This window comes from Equus asinus, chromosome 24 (assembly GCF_041296235.1).
Source record: "Equus asinus isolate D_3611 breed Donkey chromosome 24, EquAss-T2T_v2, whole genome shotgun sequence".
NCBI classification, from domain to species: Eukaryota; Metazoa; Chordata; class Mammalia; order Perissodactyla; family Equidae; genus Equus; species Equus asinus.
In genome coordinates, this window is record NC_091813.1 from 40999210 (window position 1) to 41025687 (window position 26478).

The 26478-nt window shown below is 43.3% G+C and overlaps 1 protein-coding gene and 1 pseudogene across 4 annotated transcripts in view; one reads left to right on the top strand and one right to left on the bottom strand.

Annotated features, from left to right (window-relative positions):
* Positions 1-264: 264 nt before the first annotated feature.
* On the top strand, positions 265-7224 carry LOC106842775 (piezo-type mechanosensitive ion channel component 1-like; annotated as a pseudogene).
* A 12536-nt stretch (positions 7225-19760) lies between these two features.
* HACE1 (HECT domain and ankyrin repeat containing E3 ubiquitin protein ligase 1) overlaps positions 19761-26478 on the bottom strand; it is a 104544-nt gene continuing 97826 nt past the window's right edge. For all 4 annotated transcript variants that reach the window (XM_070496759.1, XM_044757098.2, XM_070496761.1 and 1 more), the window contains 2 exons: positions 22453-22566; positions 19761-21914 (listed from right to left, as the gene is read on the bottom strand). In XM_070496759.1, the coding sequence (XP_070352860.1) occupies positions 21812-21914; positions 22453-22566 (217 nt within the window). In that variant the 3' untranslated portion in view covers positions 19761-21811. The remainder of the gene's footprint in view (positions 21915-22452; positions 22567-26478) is intronic.

The window sequence follows — 26478 nt, forward strand, 5'->3', positions numbered from 1 at the left end:
TGCAATAATTGATAGGTACTGAGTGGTTGCTGCTTAATCCTTGGGCCACATAATTTCCAAAATCCTTCCAGAAACAAATTCTGAGTGTCCTAAATATGACTGTAGTACATTTGTTTTTAAACTTTTCATTCAAATAGCATTAACAAAATAGAATTCCTAAGTGTGAAGCTTAGTGAAGAACACTCCTTTGAAGTTAAAGTGAATTCCAGAATTGTGATTATTTAAGATGTCAGGGCGGTTCCTCTCGTACTAAACAGGAATGCCATGGCAACAACAGATTATCAGGAGGGAAACACTAACCTGTTTCACGAGGGTCTAATCCCAGCTCATGCTCCCTGTTGGCAGATGAACAATCCAACGCTTGGTGAATTCTGTTTCACAACGATAGGAAGAGCCGACATTGAAGGATCAAAAAGTGACACTGCTATGAACATTTGGCTGCCACAAGCCAGCTATCCCTGTGGTAACTCTTCTGACATCTCCTGCTTAAAACCCAAAAGGTCAGAAGGATCGTGAGGCCCTATTGTGAGGCCCTGCTTTCACGGTCTGTATTCGCACTGAAATCAAGATCAAGAGACCCTTTGCCCTTCTGCTCCACAGGGGACTGCTGTCCTCCCTGAGCTCGCCTTAGGATACCTGCATTACCATTTGACAAGTGTTCTGCCCCAGTCCTGGGCAGCGGCCTCCCGGCCCACAGCGACAACGTGCTTGTTGAAGGAGATGTTGAGGGGGCTGCCGACTCACAGTACTTGGTCGTGTCAAAGAGGGCTGAGGCACGATCTTCACCCAGATCCATCTGCTCCAGCCTCTTGAAGACTTCTTCCAGGGCCTCGCAGGTCTTGTAGTCAAGCTTCTGAAGCTCACTCCTAAAGTTCTCCACATACCACCTCTTGGACCAGAGGAAGGTGGCCAAGGGCCACAAGGATGGGGAGACGGAGCTGACTGAATTGGGCCAGTGGCCCAAAGCCAGGCCAGGTCTGCTGCAGCCAAGGAGAAGGGGCTGCCCAGCACATGATGCCTACGCCCACAGGGCCTGTGGTACCGAGGCCGACAACTGCACCATGCATGATCTGACTGGCCACAGCCCCATCCAGCAGTGCCCCCTGCACCCCAGGCTGCTGAGCCTAGAGAGATGTCTCCGCTGCATGGACTGGGCCACCTCAACATGGACCAGAGCTATGTGTGTATCTTCATCACCATGATGGTGTGGAGCCTTACCTACCCCAGCTGGCTGACCTCCACGCTGCTGCTCTGAGCCTGCCTCATCTGGATGGTATACGTCTTCCACCAGCTTACTATGGTCAGCTCGCCCTTCATCCTGCTCTATGGGCTGGCGCTGTGTGGCCTGCACTTACACGTGGACCTGGGTCCTGAGCTGCTCACACCCTGGGCCCTGTCAGCCTGCATTAGCTGGGGCTGGAGCATACTTACTACCCCTGCCTGAACCTCAGCTCCATGTTGCTGTACACTCTGACCTTCTGGCTCCTACTATGCCAGTTTGTCAAGGAGATGCTGCTGAAGAAGCCAAAGGCCCCCACTGCACTGATGGAGGTCACCATAGCAGACACAAAGCCCATGCAGATGCAGACACTGCTCAGGAGCCTGAGGGAGCTGGTCACGGGTGTCAACCCAAAGTACTGGATCAACACGTGTGCCGCGTGTTCATCGTGGTCAGCTTCGCCAGCTGCCTCATCATCTACAAGATCATCTATGTGTTCCTCTTCCTGCTCTGCCTCATCCTCGTCCAGGTCTACTACAGCCTGTGGCAGAAGCTGCTCAAGGTGTTCTGGAGGCTGGTGGTGGCCTACACCAGGCTGGTGCTCATCGCCATCTATTCCTTCCAGTTCCAGAACTTCCCCGTGTACTGGTGTGATCTGACGGGCTTCACTGATGAGCAGCTGAGGGTCCTGGGCTGAGCATCCTCCAGCACCCTCACTCCTGACTTCTTCCTGCTCGCCCGCATCCTGCAGCTTCAATACTTCCACCAGCCTTTCCTGCAGCTCAGCAACCTGGAGCATGTCCCCCCTGCCCAGCACCGCCTCCTATGTTGGGCTCACAGGCAGCACGCAGTGAGCAGGACCCCATGCTGCAGCAACAGGAGAAGGAGAAGGAGGAGGCCCCCAGGGACAAGGGGCTGAGCATAGCTGCACCCCCCACCAGGTCTCTCAGGTCCCGGAAGCTGCAGCCAATAAGTGGGGCCTGGTGACCCAGTGGCTGCTGGACCTGCCCACTGGTTTCTGGAATGTCCTCACCCAGATACAGGTGTTCATGCAGCGCCTGCTGGAGCTGCACATCTTCAAGCTGGTGGCCCTGTACACCATCTGGGTGGCCCTGAAAGGGGTGTCAGTGATGAACCTCCTGCTGGTTGTGCTGTGGGCCTTTGCCCTGCCCTACCCCTACTTCCCACCCATGGCCTCTTGCCTCTCCACTGCGTGGATCTGCATCATCATCATGTGCAAGACGCTCTACCAGCTGAAGATCGCCAGCCCCCACGAGTACCCCAGCAACTGCACCAAGCCCTTCCCCAATAGCACCAACCTGCAGGAGATGGAGATCACACAGTCTATGCTGTACCCGAGTCCTGTTGACCACGCTAACTGGTTTGGGGTATAGAAGGGCTTCCTGAACCTGGGCTACATCCAGAACCACACACAGATCCTGTTGCTGCTGGTGTTTGAGGCCGTCGTGTACCACTGCCAGGAGCACCATCACCTGCAGCACCTGCGGGCCCCGCTGCCTGCGCAGGCCATCTGTGATGAGCGACACCCACCAGCAGCTGGACCGGGACCTGCTCGGCTGCCTTAAGTACTTCATCAACTTCTACAAATTTGGGCTGGAGATCTGCTTCCTGATGGCCATGAACGTGAGTGGGCAGCACATGAACTTCGTGGTCATCCTGCATGGCTGCTGGCCATCCTCACCCACTGGTGCTGCAGGTCACTGCCTGCCTCCAGCCCACCTACTGCCTCTTCTTGCTGCTTTCCTGCTGTACCAGTACCTGCTGTGCCTGGACATCCCCCCTGCCCTATCCATTTACTACCAGCGGCGCTGGAACCAGGCCATCCCCATGACCTCTGTGCTCATCAAGTGGCTGTACCTGCCAGACTTCTTCAGGGCCCCCAACTCCACGAACCTCATCAGTGTCTTCCTCCTGTTGCTCTGCACCTCCCAGCAGTGGCAAGCATACTCAGCCTAGCACACGGAGAAGTGGCAGCGTGAGGCCAGCATCAACACCCACCTGCTGGAGCCCACAGGGAGAGCCCAACCCTGTGCCCAACTTCATCCACTATAGGTCCTACCTCAACACGCTGAAGGTGGCCATCTTCCACTACCTCTTCTGGCTGGTGCTGGCGGTGGTGTTCGTCATGGAGGCCACCCACATCAGCATCTTGGGGCTGCGCTACCTGCTGGCCTCTACCTGCTGCTCTTCAGTACAACCCTGCTGCAGGACATGTGCCCATCTCATGCTGTGGGACTGTCTCATTCTCTATAACGTCACTGTCATCATCTCCAAGACCATGCTCTTGCTTCTGTCCTGTGTCTTCGTGGAGCAAATACAGAGTAACTTCTGCTAGGTCAATCAGCTTTTTAGCCTCGTGGACACCATCAAAGGTTACGATGACCCCAAGGAAACAGGCTGGGCAGGGACCAGAACTGCCTGCTCCTGTAGAGGGAACCTGCCTCCTCTGGAACAGCGTCTGCTTCCTGTTCCTGCTGCTGTCCCTCTGCATCTTCCGCAGCTACTACTTCCTGCATGTCAGGGCTGAGCTCCAGGCCACCGCCCTGCAGGCTTCCAGGTGCTTCACCCTCTACAACGCTGCCGACTTCAAAAGCATCGACCTCCACCTCCAAGCAGAGAAGTCGCGGGTCCAGCTTAAAAGACACATGCCACACAGGAGAAGCACAAGCAGGGCCGGGCGGGCCGTGGCCACCTCCAGGACCCCCTGGGCCCCAGCCAGGAGGCAGGGCCATGCAGTCCGAGGGGCCCCTCTCCGCCACAGAGGCCGTGGTGGCTACCCCGGCTGGACCAGGCCTCATCCATTCAGGGACTACTTCCTGTTCGAGTCCATCAGTAAGGAAGAGCAGGAGACCCAAGTCCCTAGGCCATGGGCACAGAGCGCCTTCCAGATGGCGTACCAGCGTGAGTCACCAATGCAGCAGGAGCAGGGATGGCAGGACGGCCTGAGCCAGGAGCCAAGGGAGGACCTGGAGACCGAGGCGGCGTGGCGCAGCCCTGTGGCGCAGCAGTGCCGGGCGCGGGCAGTCCGGTGGGCCGGGGGCAGCGCTGGCGGGCGCGTGGGCCACGCGCCCCTCCTCCCGCAGGAGCCCCTCCGGGTGGCGAGGCGCCAGACGGCCAGGGCAGCTGTGCAGAGCGGCGCCCAGGCCCCCCGGAGGCCCGCGAGGGGCCGAGCACAGCCCAGGCGGACGCGGGGCCGAGGAGCCACTGAGCAGCACGACCGTGGTGCACGAGGACCCTGAGCACCAGCTACAGCCCCCACGGCAGCAGCAGCAGCTAGGCGACGGCCCTCAGCCCGGGGCTTGCCTGCGCGGGAGCCCCGGGCCTGCTCGCACCCCGAGGGGCACTGCCAGCAGCCGCTCCGGACCCGCCTGCGCATGCGGAGCTGCAGGGGGCCCAGCGGCGGGCAAGGCCACGCCTGCGGCTGCCAAGGCCAGGCCTGCGGCTGCCAGGGGCCTTGAACCCGCGTAGGGCCACCCACTCGGAACTGCTGTGCCAAGTCATCGGCGTCCTCACCCACGTGGTCACCGCCTCGGCTGCCTCCCTGATGCTGCCCATGCTCATCTTCCTGAGGGCCAGGCTGTCCATCCCACGGCCCTGCAGGTGCTGCAGAATGACGGCCATCGTCTTCACCGAGGGCCTGGTGGTCAACTAGTATCTGTTCCAGTTTGGCTTCTTCCCCTGGAACAGCCACGTGGCACTGAGGCGTCCCCAAAACGAGTCCTCCCCGCCCTGCATCCTGGGCCTGGAGAAGATTGATGGCTGCGTCAGGGACTACCTGAAGCCGCTCATGGCCCTCTTCTTCCACTGGCCCAGCTGCTGTGCTACCACCTCTGGGTCCACAAAGAAGACCCGCTCTCCAAGGAGCACAACAGCGTTAGTGGGAAGGAGAAGGGGGCTGAGGAGGAGCCAGTAGCTCTGCTGGAACCCCAGACCAAGGCAGGCGCAGAGCTCCCGAGGAGTCAGAGGTAGCCGGGGCCCCCACCGAGAACGACACCCATGAGGCACGCATTGGCCCAGGCACGAGACCCCAGTGGAACTCAAGACCTGCAACACCAAGCGCATCAGTCTGCGTTTTAGGAGGAGGAAGCAGAGCCCCAAACCCCGAGGACTCGCAGCCACTGAAGCCCAGGGTGGGGAGGAGGAGGAGGAGGAGGAGGGGGAGGAGATGGGGGAGGAGGCGGAGGCTGCGGAGGCAGCAGCCACCTGAAGAGAGAAGCGGCGGAGTCGCCCCCGGCAAAGAGGGAGGGTTACGGGGCTCTGGCTGCAGAGCTTCTGCCTGACCCTGGCCCAGAGCCTGTATCGGCTCCGCTGACCTTTCTTCCAGAACATTCTGCACCAAGTACCGTGCGGACTCCGATGTCTATACCTTCATGTTCCTGGACAACGTCGTCGACTTCATCATCACCATCTTCACCTTCTGGGCTTTTGGGAAGCACTCAGTGGCCACAGACATCACGAAATCCCTGTCAGACAACCAGGTGCCCAAGGCCGGGCTGGTTATGCTGCTGTCCCGATTCAGCACTATGGTCGTCCATGGACGGAGCCCTCTACCTACACAAGATGTGCAAGGCAAGCTAGCCTTCCAGGTCCTCCTCGTGCTGGCCATCCACCTCTGGATGTTCTTCATCCTGTCCACGGTCACCAAGAGGCTGTTCAGCCAGAACGTGGTGGCCCAGCTGTGGTACTTTATAACGGGCATCTCCCTCACCCTGTCCGCATACCACATCAGCTGTGGCTACCCCACCTGCATCCTCAGCAACTTCCTCACCGAGAAGTACAACCACCTCAACCTCTTCCTCTTTCAGGGGTTCTCGTTGGTGCTGTTCCTGGCGAAGCTGCAGGCCATGATGGACTGGGTGTGGATGGACACCACACTGTCCTTGTCCAGTTGGATGTGCAGGGAGTACATCTACACCAACGTCTTCAGCATCACATGTGGCAGAGAGACAGAAAAGAAATACCCACAGCCCAAGAGAAGAAGAAATAAAAATCGTCAAGTACAGCATGGGCGGTCTCATCATCCTGTTCCTTGTGGCCATCATCTGGTCACTGCTGCTCTTCATTTCTCAGGTGCACTCTGTGGTCAGCATTGTCAACCAGCCCATCGATGTCACCTTCACTCTCAAGCTGAGTGGCTACAAACCCCGGTTCACCATGAGCACCCAGCAGCCATCCATTGTGCTCTTCACACACCAGGCCTATGAGGAGCTGCCCAGGCAGTTCATCAGCCGGTTTATCTCTGAGGAAATGGTCACAGCACAGACAGAGGATGGCGCTGTGGCGCATCAGCCCACAAAGCCAAGCCCAGATGAAGCCCAGATACAATGGCACTGCTGACATCACCCTGTGCTTCACCTGGAACTTCCAGAGGGACCTGGCTGAAAGCAGCACCATGGAGTACACCAACGAGAAGCACACCCTGGACACGGTCCCCAAGAGCACCATACGATGGCAGCTGGCCAGCCTGCTCGAGGGCACCTTGGACCAGTCAGTGGTCATCCCCACCCTCTTCCCCAAGTACATCCCCGCCCCCAAAGGGCCTAAAGCCAACCCAGTGAAGCAGCTGCAGCCTATGAGGAGGCCGACTACCTTGATGTGCACTTCCAGCTGCTGAGGGAGCATGTGGTGAGTCATCGAGCTGCTGGACTCCTGGGCCGACTGCAGCCTGTTCCATGTGGTCATCTTCACTGACAAAGTCAGCCCTCCCAGCCTCAGCTCCTTGGCTGGCTACGGGATCACAGGGCTCTACGTATCCATCTTGCTGGTCATCGGCAAGTTTGTGCGTGGCTTCTTGCACAAGATCTCGGGCTCCGTCATGTTCGAGGAGCTGCCGCATGTGGACTGCATCCTCCTCAAGCTCTGCCACGCCATCTTCCTGGTGCAGGAGACGTGGGAGCTGGAGCTGGAGGAAGGGCTGTGCCAAGCTCACCTTCCTGTACCACTCGCCTGAGACCAGGATCAAGTGGGCCCAAGAGAAGACCTAGGGGCCGGGCTCCTCACCCACAGTGAATGAAGGAGCCGGCCAGGAGGGTGGCGCTCCTCGGGCCACAGGAGCAGATGCCCTAGACCAAGGCCAGCTGCTGTGACACATCCTCCCAGCCCAGTGAGCCCTGCTGCTGCTGTCAGAAGGAAGCTGCAGCCCCTTCACAGCCCAGCGCAGGACTGTTGTCCCTTCCTGTTGCCCCAGTGCAGGCCATGGCCAGCCACACTGGGCCAGGGGGCCGGCCCTCCCTTCCCCATTCACACTGTAGAGTTTTCTAATTTATAACGTTTTTATTTATGGAAACAGACACACAGAAAAAGTTTGACTGGGAAAGGTAGTCTCCTGTGCAGTCTCTCAACCTCTGCTGGCCCCATAAGAGTGGGCCTTGGACCTAGGACGCTTCCTTATCAAGAGACAAGGAGGCCCACAGCCTGTACCAGGCTTATGGCCTTGTGTGGGAATATCTTTTCCTGTTTCAGACTCAGTGGGTGCTCCTTTGTTCTGCTTTAGCAGGTATGTCAGTGGCCCATAGGTAGGCCCCCAGCTTTCAGTATTTCAGACTCCACAGGGGAGGGGTTGAGGTCCTTCTGCTGTGGCAGGAGAGGGGTGTGTATAGGCCAATTGCCCTGTGTCAGCTCTCGGGGGCACCTGCTAACCACGAGTGACAACGTATACTGTAAGAGCTCATCTTGCTCTGTTTCTTCTCTGAGTGAAGGCGTTGCTTCATCCGGTACTCGACTATGTTGTGCTTTCCTTGGTGACTCCCATACCAAGATGCAATGGGCAGAAGTGTTTGGACTTCTGTTCCTGGCGGCTGGCACTGTGTTGATCTTTGCTGTCCTCCATGTATTTAGAGTCCTCCTCTGGTGTTAATTACACACAGGTGAACAGTGTTCTGCTCCACAGACTGCTGATGGGTACCTGGGTTTCTTCTGGGTGATGAAAATGGTCTAAACTGAGATGACATGATGGTTGCTCAACTCCACAAATATACTAATAGATGGACATGGTAACAATGTTCTTTGTTAAGAAAAATTCACTAAAATTAGAATTCTGTATAACCAATGCTTTCTGTAGCCTAGGTCCACGTAAGGATGATACTCTTAGAGGACTTATACTCCTAAGAAAGAAGAGAGGAGTCCATTAAGCCAGGCTTCTCATCTCCACTTTAAACATCCCAGTCAGCCTCCATATTCAAAGAGGTCAAGGAGCCTAAATACAAAGGGACGCTGTGATGAAAGGGATGGTGTGTATGAGACGTTCCTCTTACTCAGCCTAGTTTCAACACTATTTGCTGATCTGCCAGATAGGTTGGATGTCAGTTTACTGTCATCTCAGCCTCCATCTTATCTACAGCTCATGCAGGCTGGCAATGTAATTTCAGGCTTTCGGCTTACATTTCACTTAAATCAGATATTCCCTTCATTTTTTTTTTTTTAAGATTTAAACTTTAGCATACTGCTGTTTCAGTCCCCTTGATGCTATTTTTTCTTCTGCTAAATTCCTGGCTCCATTCAGAAAGGGGGAAGCGAGAGATCCCAAAATACTTTCTGTCGTTCAGCCCAGATGATGAATCCTCTCTTCTCCAGTTCTGATGGTGGTCAGCGAGCGTTGTAGGAATGTGAAGCGCACTGGTACCTCCAACATTGTTGTTGACTTAGCAGTTCACGGGGCACAGATAAAGTTGCTGTTAAAAGCAGTGTGCTCTTCCCTCCCTCATAGATGCCTGGGGTCACTTTTGTTTGGCATTTACGCTCCTTCACATTATTACAAAACCATACCCCGGAGTATTGCTAACTCAGTTTTCTCTTCACTCCATTCGATGTAATTTTCACATCAACGTATTTCTATAGACTGGACAGAGTTAGAGTTCAGCTTCTTCTAGCCAAAGTGTTTAAATCTGACTAGACAGCAGCAATTGCTTTTTAATCTAAGCAAACTGATCTGTCAAAGGCAATCAACTCAGGGAAGTTATTCCAGGAGGATCCTAATAATCCTGATGAATCACACTGCCCTATGTGAAACTCAGCCGCTGAACTGTTGACACGGTGTGTCACAAGTACTTAGAGGAATAAGGACATACAGCTGAACTCTGTGTTGACACACAAACTCTCGCCTCTCGTGCATAAGTTAATGATTGCTGCATTTGGTCTGGTGGAGGAGTATACTGTTGTGTGTTGTGATGTCAACTCATGTTTAATGATGTTACATCAACTAGACTTCATGTCGCATCATCCACGGTCCTCACAAGCATTTATCAACAGTGTGCTCAATTCCTCACTGTAAATAAAGGTTTGTCGTTGTTGTTGTCGTTTTTAAGCGTCTCATGTTTTAAACAAGGGTCCCACCCTCTTAATGTCCCTACCAATTTAGGGCTTTACTTACCAAGATCTTTAAGTACTTTATCTTGTTTAATTATCAGACAGCACTGAGAGGTCAGTAGAGAGGGTAACATCATTTACTTCGTTCGTTAGTCGCAGACCTTGGACTCTCACCTACATCTGATGGTTTCAGGTTTTGAGGTCTTCCTGATGCTGTAAAGCTTGTTATTGGAGCTTTTGTTCCAGTGCTAGGATTACTCGGGTGGGTGAGCAGTGTTGAGAATCCTGTCCCCGGGTGGGGCATGCTGTCAGGGTCCCTCTGCTCCCTACAGAGAAACCCACCAAACTTTAGACAAGGAAACAGCAGCTGGGAAGGCAGCAAGAATGAGTGGGGTCTGGAGGAGGGCAGGGCTGAAAATTCTCCCTAAGTGATGGGATAAGTGTTCTTTGAGAATGACCTCTACTTATTAACAGTTGGAGGAAAGCTTTAAGAGAAATTGGGACACACATTCAATACAATCAAAGGGCAATAAAACAGAAGACTGGCTACAGGGTAAACTTGAAAGAATAATATAGTAATAATAATAGCTAATGTATATTTAGCACTTGATATTTTCCACTATTCTAAGTGTTTTGTGTATATTAATTTATTAAATTCTCATCACCACCCTTTGAAATAGGTACTGTTATTCTGATGAGAACTGAGGGAACAGGAGTTGATTAACTTACCTGTGACCCCTCAGCTAGTAAATGTTAGAACCAAGATTCCAACCTGGGCAAACTTGTGCTCTGATTATATTGTGGTAATAATGATGAATTTGGGAAGACTTTCCGAATTATGAGAAATTTCATTTGTTTTTCTGACTTAAAAGCAATAATGAATATTTCCATTTCAAGCAGGATTACAGCCTCAACAGTCTGACTGACCATCCCATTAGAAACACTCAAAATTGATGCATAAAATTAAAAAGAAAAAACTTTTTAAAACATGCTAATAAGCTGGCCAGAAAATAAGAAATACTGAGATGCCTAAAATTATATGAAAAGGTGGACCCAGGTAGGCAAGCAGAACCCTGAAGTCAGTTTTCACTGTGATGATATTCACTGATCCTGATGACCTTGATCTTTGCTTTTCATAGGGTATGGAGCATGAAGACACAAGTTAAAGTCCAGGGCCTCACCGAGGTGAGGAGTCTAACAGGAGACCTCAGTGGAAAGCTGGACCCTCAGAGCCACTTTCCTATGTTAGAGACAACAATAAAAACTGACGACCCAGTCCATAGTGCTAGCAGAGGAGGAAAAAATTCTCTCCTAAGAATTCATAACCAGAAAACGGACCTTCATCTGGGTTTCTAGTCTAAATTCACACTACTAGAGTGGCACCAAAGAAACTGCAAGTTAAGAATATGGTTTAAAACAGCTTTAGGTTGGTAGTGCACTGAGATGCCTGCCAGAATCAAAAGCAAACTCTTTCTAAAGGAGCCAGACTCAAAGTCAATTCTCAAAGGATTCCCACAGATAAACTACCAAAGAATAGAAGCTCAGACCAAAATATCACAAAACACATGAATAAAGCACCATGAGTGTAGAGCCAGTAGAAACCATCGTCATAAGAATCAGACCCCAAAAGACACCAGATAGCACAATGATGCAACAGAGAATGACAGGTGTAACCTGGTAGTGCTTTGCTTCAGCTGTACCACTTATTTCTTGCTTTCTGTCCCTGGGCTTCTCTGATGTCAGTTAGGATGTCTTCAGAAATCAACCAGGCCTCATACATGCGTATCTGAAAGTACAGGGATGTTGCCATCCCTGGGTCAACCTTTGACCAATGGGGTTCAGAAGCTAATGGATAAATGCTCCCTTCTTTCATTCTTTGGGTGGACAATTCTGAGATGCCAGCTCTTCAAAAGGTCCTGATGAGATTGAGTCCTTGTTGTCCACAGTGGAGATAAATCCACAGGGCTCTCTTACATTGGCTTTTTCTCTTTCCTTGTTTGACTCTGCAATCTCCCACTCCTGTTCCCTGGGTTCACTTCCAACAATAAACTACTTGCCTGAGAATTTAGAATACAAATAAGGAACAAAAGACTAAACCATGAAAAGGAAGATATGGAAAAAGAACCAAATAGAACTTCTAGAAATGAAAAGTAAAATAATTTTAATGTAAAATTCAAAGGATGGTTAAACAAAAGAATAGACATAGCATAAAAGAACAAACTGGAAGAGAAATCAGAATATTTTGCATAACACAGAACAGAGACATAAGCATATGGACAATATGAAAGAGACGGTAGAGGGGAAATAGCTACAAAAGTCAAATTAGAATTCCAGAAGGAGAGAACGGGGAAAGGTGGGGGGAGACAATATTCAAAGAAATAATGGCTGAGTTTTCCAGACTGCATGATTAAAATCTTCAGATTCAGAAAGTCCTCAATTGCAAAAGCCAAAAACATAGAAAAGCTGAATAAAAAACATTAGTTAATGTTTTAATAAACATTAATATGTGGAAATAAAATATGAATAATTATATAAATTTAAATGGAAAAATAAACTCGTTTAGAAGTAAAGGCTATCAGATTGGATAAAAGTAAATAAAATCCACTTATGAGGATTTTAAAAAGAAGCTTGTGACATAAGGATAACAAATAGTTGAAATTAGAAGGATGAAAATATATACAGTACAAATAACCAAAATAAAGCTGATGTTACTATACTAATATTAGACAAAATGTACTTTCAAGGCAAAAGGCATTGAAACTAACTACATAATGAGAAAAAGTTGATTCACCAGTCAGATATAAAAATTTCAAACTAAGTTCTAAATAATATAGCTTGAAATTATATAAAGCAAACTGAAAAGAACTACAAGAAGGACTCCATAAACACACCAGTAGAGCTGAAGATTCTAACTCACCTCAGTGGTTGATGGCTCACAAAATCAAGTAGGAAAGTACCAGTAAGGATATAGAAGATTTGACCAATACAGTTAACAGGCTTTACCTAATGGGTATATATGGAACATTTTACCCAAAGAGTGGAGCAGTATTTCAAGCAGAGGCAGCAATTCGACTGATTCCAAACAAGTAATCCCAAACAAGATATAACTAATTTTAAATGACTGGTACCATAAATATTATATTCTTTCCCACAATGTGTTTCATAGAAGAATGAAGCACAAATGGCCAATAAATTCTAAAAATATTGCTTAACTTTTTAGTAATAAGGAAAACGAAAATTAAAATCACACTGAGATACTGTTTCACACCAACAGTACTGGCAGATTTTAAAAGTCTGACAATCTTAAGTGTTGGCAAGAATCTAGAGTAACCACGTCTCTTATAGACCACTAGAGAGAATATTAATTTGTATTACTACTTTGGAAAACAATTAGGATCATCTGTTAAAGTTGGATAAGTGCATTCCCTATGATCCAGCAAATCCACTGGAAAAACTCTGGCACATATGCAGACATACAAGAATAATCACAGCAGTATTGTTTTAATAAAAACTGGAAGCAATTCAAATGTCTACCCTAACCAAGGCCACGATAAACAAATAATAATGTTCACCTATGGACATGTGTGAAATTCCTCTGGGAAATATGAAGCATGAGATCATTGGGGTCATAGGTACACATACTTAATTTTACTAAATTTTTCCAGAATTCTTTTCAGAATGGCCCTACCAGTTAACACTCTGAATAGCAGGACTCAAGAGTTCTCACACTCTCACTAAAATTTGGTATTTTCTATTTTCTAATATTTGCTATTCTGATATGGGACCTAATTTTTATTTTAAATTTGCCTTTTTTGACTTGCATCTTTCATACACTTCTTAGCCCATCCGGCTTCTCCATCTGTAAATTGCCTGACCATGTCCTTTGCCCATTTGTCTACTGGGTTTCCTATCATTTTCCTGTCCACATGCAGGATTTGTTTGCATAGTCTATATGTCAATCCCCTGTTGGACTTAGACATTATGGATATCTTTTCCCAATTGTCATCTGCTAGCTTTCTCCATGCTGTCCATCAAATCAAAGAACCTCTTAGTTTTGTAATAAGCAATTTTTCACCTTCAAGTTTATGCTTTTTAGGTCTTATTATTTTTCCCCATGCCCAGGCCATAAGTCCTTTAAATAGTTTTAAGGTTTTATCTATAATTTTTTTTTGCTTTCTTTGAGAGGTTATTTCTTAGATACTTTATAGTTTTAGCAGCTACTGTAGGTAGTATCTAATTTCCAATTAAATTTTCTGGTTGGTTATTGCTGATAAAGACAAATGCTATTATTCTTATCTCCCATCAGTTCTAATAATCGTTCTGTTCACTCCACTTACTTCTTATGTACATAAGTGCAATATCTGCAAATAATTTCATTTCTTTCTTTCCAATGCTGATAATTTCATCATAGCATTGGCCAAATCTTCAGTCCTATGTCAAACATTAACAGTGACATGAGTATTCTTGTCTTGGGGCAGATCTTAGTAAGAATGAGTTTCTCCATTAACATGATATTTGCTGGAGAAGTTTTGGAATATTGTCTTCATCAAATCAAGGAAATTCTTTTAAATTCTGAATTCTGTGACAGTGTTTATCAATAGGGGTTGAATTGTGTCAAGTGTTTATTTCTACATTTATTGATGTAATCATATTTTTCTCCCTTATTCAAATAATGTTCTGATCTGCAGTACTGTTAAGATAATAAATGTGTGTGGTTTTAAGCCACTAAGTTTTTGGTAATTTGTTACAGCAGCAATAGGAAACTAACACATTATGTAATTCTCATAATTTTACATCTCCTTTATAAGTTGTAGTATAGAGAGGTTAAGTAACTTGCCCAAGGTCACACAGCTGAGGATTCTAGCTCCTGGTTAAAAACCTATGTGTGACTTTTCAGATCTGACCACAGGCAATTACAAAGACTTTACCTGGCAGGCCTCATGGGGGAAGGCTGCTCCCCCTGAAACATACCAGGTTTGGTGCACAGCCAGTGCACTGTAGTCTCTGAAGGCAGCGCAGTCAACGATTCCAGCAGGTCATGCTCTTCACATATTTGTATTCCTAGCCTTGGTGCCTTCATTCCTAGGTCTCTTTATCTAAGGCCTTGGGCAGAGGTCTTCCTCAGGTGCCGCTGCTGAGGCCTCCTTAGGAGGGGAGGAGGAGGAAACCTTGAAAACACTTTGTCCCACTGACTTTTCCCAGTACTTTCCCATTCCCAGCCCTTCTCCTTCACCCTCCCCACAACTGTGGGGTCCGTAAAATTGCTGGAGCCTTTAGTTCAGGTCTCCCTCAACAGTGAGCCAAGCCCTACGTCTACGCTGATGCACCTGATCCTGGATCAGTGCACCATTCCATGCAGACAACGCAAGGGGGGAATCAATGTCTTCTCCAGTTTTAGACTCTCACACCATCACAGTAGGTGAGTAAAGGCTTGACTCTTTCATTTTTGGCGTGTTGCATTAATCGGCCACTCCAACACCTGACAGCTTAGCTCTCTCTCCCAGTCTGGCTGATCTCCTGACAACAGCTAATGGTGGAAAAGGCGGAATTCAAATCCAGGCAATCTAACTCCACGGCTGTACTCCTAACCGTGATCCTCTACTGCCATCTTTTGTGTCAGATGACAGTCGTCTAAGGAACTGATGATGGTGACTTGCACAGGGCAACTGAAGTTGACTAAGACATACTGGACGACAGGTAAACTCAACAAGAGTTGGTGATGGATTGCATGTAGAAGATGAGGGAAAGGGAAAAATAAAGGATGACTTCTCAGTTTTCAGCTCAGAGCAATGACGTAGACGGTGGTGCCCATTTGCTGAGACAGAAAAGACAGGAATGGAGTGACAGGTGGCAGGAGGACAATGGGGAAACAAGGTCCTCTCTGGACATATTTAAGGTTTGAGATTCTTAACAAACACCCAAGTGAAGACGTCAAGTAGGCGACTGCATACAGAATTTTGGAATCTGAATGAGAATATCAATTTTGCTTTTTCTCTATTTCTAGATATTAGGACAAGAGGAATACTATATAAGAGAATACTGGGCAGACGCCACTTTAAGCATTCCTTCTCACTCCTACAATAAGCTTTTCAAAAAGAATCAGATATGGCCACTCTTCTGAGGAAAACATAGAGCCATCTTCAAATAGGGTTGGTACATGAACACAACAGTCTCCAAATCATGAAAACCACCAGGAGATCAGAATTCTCAAATGACCAGAATGTAGAACTAAGCAAGCTAATAATGCACTAATTAAAGATCTGAGAACAACTCAATGACTAGTATGCATTGGCCTTATTTTGCTGTTATCATTTTTAACCTTTTCAGGTATGTGTTCAAACAACAGGCTGATTATTTGTCTCCAAATCTGGGGGGGAATTTAATAATTCAGTGAGGCCAAATATTTGAAGCTGCCTTAGACACTCAGTGTATATTAAACCCTTCCTCCCCTACACTAATACACTTCTGTAGCTCATCTTTACATTTAATTATGTGCTGCACTGCACAGTTTTAAAACTTGTCTCAAATATTCCTTCCAAATGAATTTTATTTCCTTTGAGGATAGGGACTGGGTCACCGACCCTAAACCAGAGTTGCAGACATTTAAGGGGAATTTGTTGAATTGACTTGGAGAGTTTTCTCCACTAACTGTATATTCAGCACCCACCTAGGACTACTTCCCCTCCATTTCACTCAGCTAGACTCGATTCACTCACACAAGGATACAGCAATAGTCATTACAGTCTCCGTTTATGGTTTTAATGGTTTTGCAACATTAGATGCACAACGTATTTCCAAGCACCAAGTATGCTTGAAATTGAACATTTTTATAAAGATAATAAAAGTTAATGACTACCCATGATCTATGATCTGACAATACATCTGTTCTTTTTCATCTTGAGATGGTAAAATACCCACCCTAGCTTATTGTGGCACAGTGGGAGAGAAGAAATATAGTCCTATTAATCATTCTTAACTATCAGCTTATTAAGTTATAGTTTCCCAACAGGCTTGTCTTACATGACTGTTAATAGGCTGCAGGTGTTTTTCTAAAAGAGTCTTTTTATTATGCAGTTATGTCATAAAGAGACAGCATGGAGTAAAAGAAAACCTAGTGGACTAAGAATCAGAAAATCTAGGTTTAAATTCTAGTTTGGTTAAATAGCCCTGAAACCCTTAAGCAAGTTACCACCTCTCTGTTCTTCAATTTTCTCATTGGTAAAATAATGAGGACTGATTATAAATTAAATAAATTTGTGCCAATTTGCACTGGACCTATAGGCAGGTAACCATAACCCAGGACCTAAGAATTTCACAAAGGACATTCTAAGGAAATCTGTCCACATTAAAATAGCTTTAAACCACACTGTAAAATTGGGATTTCTGATACTATTGTTAACCTTAAAAGTGAGTTTTGCTGCCTAACAACTGTGGAAGTGCACAAGAAAGAAGAGTGTTTCACATGAAAAAAAATCTGATATACTGACATACACCTAAATTGTGGTGAAAATAACCAAAATTTTATTATCAGCTAAAAACGCATTCACAGAGACAACTGTTATATATAAATTCTCCAAATGACAAAAGGGTTGCAGTCCAATACCATGTAAGTCCATTTCTGGGAAACTTTATCAATGGAGGTTAGGTTTCTAGTTTAACCCATAAGAGCATGACTCCTGATGTAGCTGAGCTATGTAACATACTAGGAAACGCTGAAGTTCTGGGTCCTGAGGAAGGGGCTTGGTTCATTTGAAGATGAGTTTCCTTCCCTATTCTTGGGAAGAAGACCGGAAGCAAGCAATTACTCAAACAAATGTACCTTGGTCACACCTTTGTGATTCTCTTTTTAGCACTTTCACACTCGGGTGGGGCACACAGCCCCAGTTGTGCTGGTAGAACAATCCCATCTGGTCTGACCTACCAAAGGGTTCAGTGTTCCAACAGCCCATTCTCGAGCCTTCAAACAGTAATTCCACAACCACGGAGCAACTGACGGCCATTTCAACAAATAGCCCAGTAAACATTACCACTCCTCGACTATAACTGGTGTTGAAAAAGATCACCTGTTATTTACAAAAGCAAAAATATCAGAAATCTAAGGGCTAAAAACTTTAGAGACATGGTCAAGTAAATTATGATACACCCACACAATAGAATATTACGCCACCATTTAAAAAATGTTTACAAGTAAGTTGTGATGACATGTGAAATGTTTAAAATACAATGCTGAATAAATAAAAAAAGATACTAAATGCTATGTTTTTTATGAACTCAACCACGGAATAAATGCATTGAGAAAGACTAGAAGCAAATACAACTTGTTGAGTAGTAGAACTATAATTTATTATTTTTTCCAAGTTGGTACATGAATCCATGCTTTCCAGATTTCCCCACTTCAAGAAAGTACCACTTTTGTTATTAAAAAAAAGGGAAAACTGGGCTGGCCTCAATGGCCTGGTGGTAAAAGTTCAGCATGCTCTTCCAGGGCCTGGGTTCAGTTCCTGGTTGTGGAACCATACTACTCATCTGTCGGTGGCCGTGCTGTGGCAGTGGCTCACATGAAAAAAAAAAAGAGGAAGGTCAGCAACAGATGTTAGCTTGTTAGCTCAGGGTGCATCTTCCCCAGCAAAAAAAAAAAGAAAAGAAAAATTGAGGAGAAAAGTGTGAATTCAAATAAAACTCTTTAATCAGTAGAATTTTAGAGAGCTATAAATAGAGCTAGTTATTAGCAATGTGGAAATAGAGCTTTGTAGACAAAGAAGCATTCCTTTCTTTGATTTTGTTTGCAAAAGAGTTTAATTAGAAGACATTTTAAATTAACCACATTATAAAATAAGTTATGTGATTATGAAAATATTGCTTATGGCTACTGCTATGGCATTTTATAGATCTAATAAAACCTACTACTGATACTTGCTTCTCTTAATTAAAGATACTGGATGTTTCTTTTAATGTATGTATGATATAGAAAATAACACAGGCATGTGATTTAGACAAACAGGAAAAAAAAGCTATATAATGAAAAAGTCTTCATCCCATCTTACAACTTTCCTAGATGTAGCAACTGTCTCCAGCCCAGAAACTTGTCTTGCATATAAGCCCAGGAATATTGTATTTCCACCTTAACCACTCTTCTATATTACCTTATTTTATTGAACATACCTTAGAAACATTTACATACGAGTATGCACAAATCCATTTCATTCTTTGTAAATACTAATTACTATTCTATTGTATGGATGTAATACAATTTATTAGTAACTCCTTACTGAGAGACATTTAAATTATTTCCCGTTTTTCTCTATAACAAACAAAGCTTCAGTGAACAATCCTATACAAATATGTTTACGTACACGAACAAGTATATCCATAAGATAAATTCACAGAATTGATGAGTCAGAGTATGGGTCCATTTTAAAAATCCGATATTGCCAAATTGCCATCCAAAGAACCGGTACCAGTTTACACTCCGGGGTAACATTTCTGGTCAACATAGATTTTTTAAAGCAAACTCCAATGCTGCCAATGGCCCAGAAGGTGACATAAATGAGTGAAGCAGGCTGGGGTAAGAAAACGGCAAACCAGGAGCACATTCAGTCTTTGAAAGAAGTGGCTTCCACTCAACTCCAGCCTACTAATAATGCCTTCCTAGGAATCTATGCTCAATGTTGTTAGATTGTCTGATTTCGCAAAAGCTAAACATCTGGACTTCTGCATGAAATCTTCAGACTTTTTTTAATGTTGACAACTCATCAAAATTTTAGAATTGGCATGACAAACAAAACACATGCGTGAGTGGGAATCATCTCTTGGGCCTCCAACTCGTGACCTACGCTTTAAAGCTTTCATTTCCCCCCATGACATCCAACAACGATCCTCGTGGCAGCAGGATGTGTTCAGCATATTGTTTTAAAGCTGGGATTTCCTTAGACTATATCACATTTTGCTTTTGGATAAAGTAGATGGATTTTATTAACTACATGGTCACTATCCCCTCAAATTATTTGAATAACTTAATCTACTTCTTGCCCAGATGTTTTCATTAATCGGTTTCCTAAAACATGCTCCCTTGCCTTATATTTTTATTCCTTTAGAATGCTATGTTTCTCTCTTTTCTTTCATATATGGATTTCCCACGTTTTAAGAGTTGAGTTCCTTTCCTATTAGTGCAATCTTCTTTTACCCAAAGAAGAAAATCTTTAATCATTTTTCTATATTCCCATGCATTCAACATGTCCATCTACTTACAAAAGAAATTGTGGGAAGAGAATAAATTAAAAAGACTTTCTTCCTCTAGTTTAAATAGATTTCTGTTTTTGTTGTTTTTGGTGAGGAAGATTAGCCCTGAGCTAAACATCTGTGCCAGTCTTCCTCTGCTTTGTATGTGGGATGCCTCCACACATGGCTGATGAGTGGAGTAGGTCTGTGCCCAGGATCCGAACTCGCAAACCCAAGCCACTGAAGCAGAGTGCATGGAACTTTAACCACTCGGCCATGGGGCCGGCCCCTTAAATAGTATTTTTAATCTGTATAAAATCTCTTTATACTAACTACATTCTTATAGTTAAAAAAATTAAGACAATATAAAAGAATAAACCCTGAAACTGCTAGATCTATATCAAAAAATATTCAAATTCATGGATAAAATACCATGAGACTTCTAATGTCTTATCTCTTCTACATAAATACTTGCAAAATGACCAATCTGACAAAGCCAAGGTACCATACAATTATAAACAGAAATAAATCTTGTAAACATTAAATTTAGAAGCAATGTAATATTAAAGTCAGTTACCTATTTGAAAACTCAGAAGGCAATGATCTCTTCTACAAATAAATTTTGAAAATAAAAATTGGAAAATTAGCTTCATTTATTGTAAATAAAGCATCTGAATCATAATTTCAGAGCTAACAGTAATTTGTAAAAAATTCCTAGTTTATAATGTAATCTGTTGAGATATTTTATTAATATCAAAAAAAAAAACACACAATAACAAAAGAGGACCAAAAAACACGTACGAAAGAAGTTTTACAACTTAGCAAAGCTTTCAATGTATGTCTATATACATATATATGTATTTATACTGACATATACATTATCTGTTATTTGTCAGTGATAAATACACTGCTGCTCATATGAGAAAATCTGTACATAAAAGCCATTCCACCAACAATGATGCCATTGGATAGTCTATTTTCAGTTCCTAGAGGCAAGGTTCCAAACATTACAAATTCCTCTGTCAGTATTTCTGAATATGTGAGTGTTCTGACTTCTCCTTAAAAGGTATGCTGTAACTACTCAAGTGTCTCTTTTCAAAAGAAAACTGACTAGACCACCCTAAAATTTAAAAACTCAGTGCTGTGTATTAGGCATATATCACTTGAACTCAACATTTTAATTACAAAAAGCAAATTTAAGAAACAAAAGTGTACAGATTTAAATTGTAATCTGCACATCGGATTACTTCTTCAAATGTGTCATCAGAGCTCACACAAAAGTAATGAAAAGAAATACGGTAAAATATCACATTTTAATTTTACCTAAAATATAAATTAAATAAGGCAGAAGAAAAACTTTGAGACTACAATATATGTGGAAAATTGACCACTGAAAGACACAAAGAATTCACACAATATAGTATAAGCTTTACTATACAAATTAGATGTCATTTCATAGGTGTTAGTCACATCAGTCTAAACTTTGTTATATATTAAAATATTAAAAAGCTAAAAAACATCATTGTAATATAGATTCAATATGGGAAAATACATATTTGTGGCTTTATACACAATCGAAATTAATCCATTCTATACAATAGTTTTCCAAAATATAAACAGCACTTTACATGCAATAGAACATACCAGCTGGATGTCCTAATATAATTTAATATATAGGAAAATAAAGAGAAAACACCCTTTTAACAAGACAGTTACATAGCAGAGGTGGAATGTACATTAAGATTGTGGTTTAACACAATCTTGGATAAGATTAAAGAAATATGAAAAAAGAACAGTTTCTACTACTTTCAATTAGCATTTTTTAAAATAAAGACTATTGTGATTTTATATTTCTAATTGTATTACAAACTGAGCAAACATAAAAGGAAAAAGAGAGGAGGGGAAAAAGAAAACCTGATCCTCTCTGAATTTTAAACATCAGCCCTGCCTATGGGCTGCATTCGGGCTGCTTTTCTGCTGACAGTTTCCTAGATTACTTCTGCCACTCTGAATTGCGCATCAGTAGTCAGATGAGTTTTCCAGACTTCATTACGCCATTGTGTAACCATAGCTGCCACAATGTAGTGCCACAAGAAGTCTGTCTTTGAGTATTTCTTTACTTGGGTATTCAGGTAACTTGAGCATGTTGATGCTTTCAAAGAAAAATATACCACAATTAAATAGGACACCTATGAAATTTCTGACTGTTTGTCTAGCAGTGAAACACCACTCAAAATTAACATGAAACCACCCTCTCAAATTTGCATTCAAATTGGAAAACCCTAAAGTAGTATTTAAAAAGAAAAAAACTGCTGCATTGCAGTTTCCTTTAGCATGCAAATGTAGTGGAAGAAAATAAGTTCCTTTCAGCCTAAAATAAATAAGCATTAGAGCAATTTGAGTTTGAAGTGATGGTATAACTCAGTGATACTTATGACACCGTAACTTTAGTGATACTTGAACTATATTCAATTAAATTATAGGTAGTTTCCCCAAACATTTTCCCCACCAAAAAAGGCGGCGGTAAGGAACTATGCAGCTACTTATTTATCAGTGACTCCAAAATGGTGAATAGAGATCACACTGTTGAGGTTTTCCTCTCAATGCAGCAGTACATTAGTTAGACCTATGATCATTCAACATTAATTAAAACAATTCACGATGCATGCAAATGAGCCAATTTCACATACCATGTGCTTGAGGTTGGTAGGAGATTTGGAGTATATGGCACAGCAGCAATTGTGAAGTTTTGCAATCCACTTCCACCCATGATATTAGCAAAGCCACCGTGTGGGACCCTGGAGCTAAGAGTTCATATCTTAATAAGTTATAATTATTACAGGAAAATCTTGGTGATAAATGTATTTCAAATTCTACATTAGGTTAAGAATATATTCAACTCTAGGACACTGACAAGATAACATTTTTGAATCCGCAAATCTCCAACTCATTACTAAAAGCTGTTTTCTGGCCAGTCAGGAGGCTTCCATGGAGACACTCCCCCCCCCGCGTTTCTATAAGCCACACCACGCTTTGAATTGGCCACAGCACAGACCCTACTATTGCATTTAGCACACTGCATGTACATCTGTTTTCTTTCTTGTATCCCCCTACTAAACCGGAAATGATCTGAGGGCCCAAATAGGTCATATTTGTATCTGTATCCTTGGGGTTAGCAAAATGGCATCTAGGAGACATTCATTAAATATTTGCTGAGTAAATGAATGTTTGCCTGATTAACTCAAGCAACAGAAGCTCTCACACATAATCCAAATGATTTCCCTGTTTGTGAAAAATATCTAGGGCCATCCAAAGGGTTTTTGTTTTTTACTTTTCACAGTGGGAAAACTAGAAAATTCTTCACATTTCTCTTTCCAGGGATTCAGAATATCAGATCTATTTTTTTTTTAATGTCACCTAACATTATGAGTTCACAGGAAGGCTAACACTTAATGCATAAACACTACTAGAAAATTTAATCTTGGGTACACGGCTGTAGACGATGTAATTACAACTTCCTAAATTCAAATGTTTCCTTTGAAAGAAAATTATTACTTCAAATTAGCCTTTGTATGTATCATGATTAAACATACTGATTGAAAAAACTTCGCTGTTTTTTTTTTTTTAAAGATTGGCACCTGGGCTAACAACGGTTGCCAATCTTCCTTTTTTTTTTTTTCTGCTTTATTTCCCAAATCCCTTTCCCCGGTTACATAGTTGTATATCTTAGTTGCAGGTCCTTCTAGTTGTGGGATGTGGGACGCCGCCTCAACGTGGCCTGACAAGCGGTGCCATGTCCGCGCCCAGGATCTGAACCCTGGGCCGCCGCAGCGGAGCGCGCAAACTTAACCACTCGGCCACGGAGCCGGCCCCAAAACTTCGCTGTTTTTAAAATGAGATCTGTAGTGCTTTTTACACTAAATTAGAATAACTTACATAAATTAGAATGACAAAGAAACATTTAATGCATAGGTATTATATGCATACTCAAAGGCAGAAATCTGACTAGTATTAAAAATGTTTTCTAACATATGATTCACAGTACAAAGCATAAATCAGTTCATTAAAAAAACTGTTGAACCCCGAATATCCAAAACAATCTTGAAAATGAAGAACAAAGACAGAGGTCTCATAGTTCCTGATTTCAAAATTTAAGCTACAAAGCTACAGCAACAAAACAGTGTGGCACTGACATAAGGACAGACATATAGACCAGTGAAATAGAACAGAGAACCCAAAAATAAACCCTCACATATACGGCCAAAGGATTTTCAACAGGACTGCTAAAAACATTCAACAGGAAAGGACCATCTTTTCAACAAATTGTCTTAGGAAAACTGGATATCCACTACAAAAAAATTAAGTTGGACTCTTACCTAACACAATATATAAAAATTAACTCAAAATAAATCAAAGACCTAAATGTAAGAGCTAAAACTATAAAATTCCTAAAACAGGAAGTAAATTCTGATATGTGCTACAATATGGACATACCTTGAGGACGTTATGTTAAATGAAATAAGGCAGTCACAAAAAGACAAATTATGTGTAGTTCCACTTATATGAGGTACTCAGAATAGTTAAATTCAGAGAGACAGAAAATAGAATGGTGGTTGCCAAGAGCTGGGAGGAGAACAAATGGGGAGTCAGCGTTTACTGGGTACAGTTTCAGCTCAGGAGGAGAAAGTTTGGGAGAGAAATGGTGGTGACAGTGGCACAACAAAGTCAATGTACTTAATGTCACAGAACTGCGTAGTTAAAATGTTAAATTTTAAGTTATGTATTTTTTACCACATACACTAAAAAAAGAACATGAAAAAAATGGACCAGAATTTTCTATTTGAAATCACTGATGATACATATACATTCACAGGGAAAAATAATTAACAATTCAATATAGATGAATACCTAAAAAGAGCAGTTTTCTTTTCTAGCGGGAAAGCAGTTTAGTTGCTGTTAAATGCTTTATTGACGAAATGCCTGAGTTTACCTTAGAAATCCAAGTGAATATTAAAAGTATGCTTGAATCTTGCTAATAAAACACTAATGCCTGAACAATTCCCACTTAGGGCAAGAGACTATCTAAAGAAGACCTGGATATGTCTGTAACCTGAAAATAAAATTCAGCATTAGCTAACCTATGTAGATTAATCTATGCCTAAAAAATTAACAACAGCAACAAAAATGAAAAAGGATAAAAAGCCAAGTTGTTCTCAATTTCCCATAGAGACAGAATTTTGAAATAAATATACTACTTTATCAGGACAAGATGAGAAAATAAGCCTTGACACTGATTCTTACACAAATTATAGCACAATATTTCAACAGCAGGATGATCAATCTAATGTCTTTCATATAACTAAATTTTGAAACATCAGCTTAAAAAATCAGAAGATCTCCTTTTTTTTTTTTTTTTTTGAGGAAGATTAGCCCTGAGCTAACTGGTGCCAATCCTCCTCTTTTTGCTGAGGAAGACTGGCCCTGAGCTAACATCCGTGCCCATCTTCCTCTACTTTTTTTAATATGTGGGACACCTACCACAGCATGGCCTGCCAAGCGGTGCCATGTCCACACCCGGGATTCAAACCAGTGAACCCCAGGCCACTGAAGCGGAACGTGCACACTTAACCACTGCGCCACCGGGCCGGCCCCCAAGATCTCCCAATTTGTAACATCTAAATTGAAATTATTCTGTAAGGTGATATTCACAAACCATCCTTGAAACCTCAATTCTCTTCTAAACTACAGCCAAATATGACCGGGCCCCATACTTGAATAATCAGTGGATCTTATGCTAAGATCACGGCTCATCAAGCTTAAGCATATGTGAGAAAAATAAATGAAACAGTCTTTGGTTGAATATCATGACAGCTGGATTATACAATGTAAAATTACCGTTAATAAAAATGATATGATTCTATTTTATACACAAAGAAATCATCAAGTCTGATTTTCATTACTCCTAAAGGGTAATGAAACCAAAGAGTAAGACATTTAAGACAGTCTTACAGACCAACAAAATATTGTCATTACTACAAAAGTTACTTTCTGTACTGATTCTTGGTTCTACACTTGGAACACACTTGAATTTTCAGTAAGGTTGCACTAAATTATACTCTGGACATGGATTAAGACATGTTTAGTATGCAAATATAAACAAATAGACAATCAGAATTTTCCAAAAAGTGTTAAAAGGAAAAAAATACACACTTTAGGTTTAGAATGGCAAATGCAATACCTATACTAACGACTACGGGTCTAATAAAAAGGAAAGTTAAGGTTTTAGAGAACGTATGACTTAGTTTGAATTCATAACAAGGACTCTACATAGACTAAGTGTTGACAGGTGGCTCCTTCAAGCTGAAGGTGAAGCTTAGCTCTGTGCTGTCTCCCCTTGGCGTCGAATCTTCACCCACATCCTTCACCTCAGTTTAAATGGATTCACGCGCTACACTTCATGACCAGTTAAACAATAAACAGCGTAGCTCTTTTCAGCACTGCTAACAAAGACTATACTACCGACACAGGAGGGGCACTCTGCATTGCTAATTCAAGTATTTTTTTATTCTGCAAGAGCAAGTAATTTAATAGACATTTTTAGTACCAAAAAACTTGAATGATTGTTTTCTGCATTTAAAACTCACACTGACCAAATCACGGGGGAAAATCTAATTCATGAAATGGTGTTTAGATATAAACCATTTAGAAAAATAATA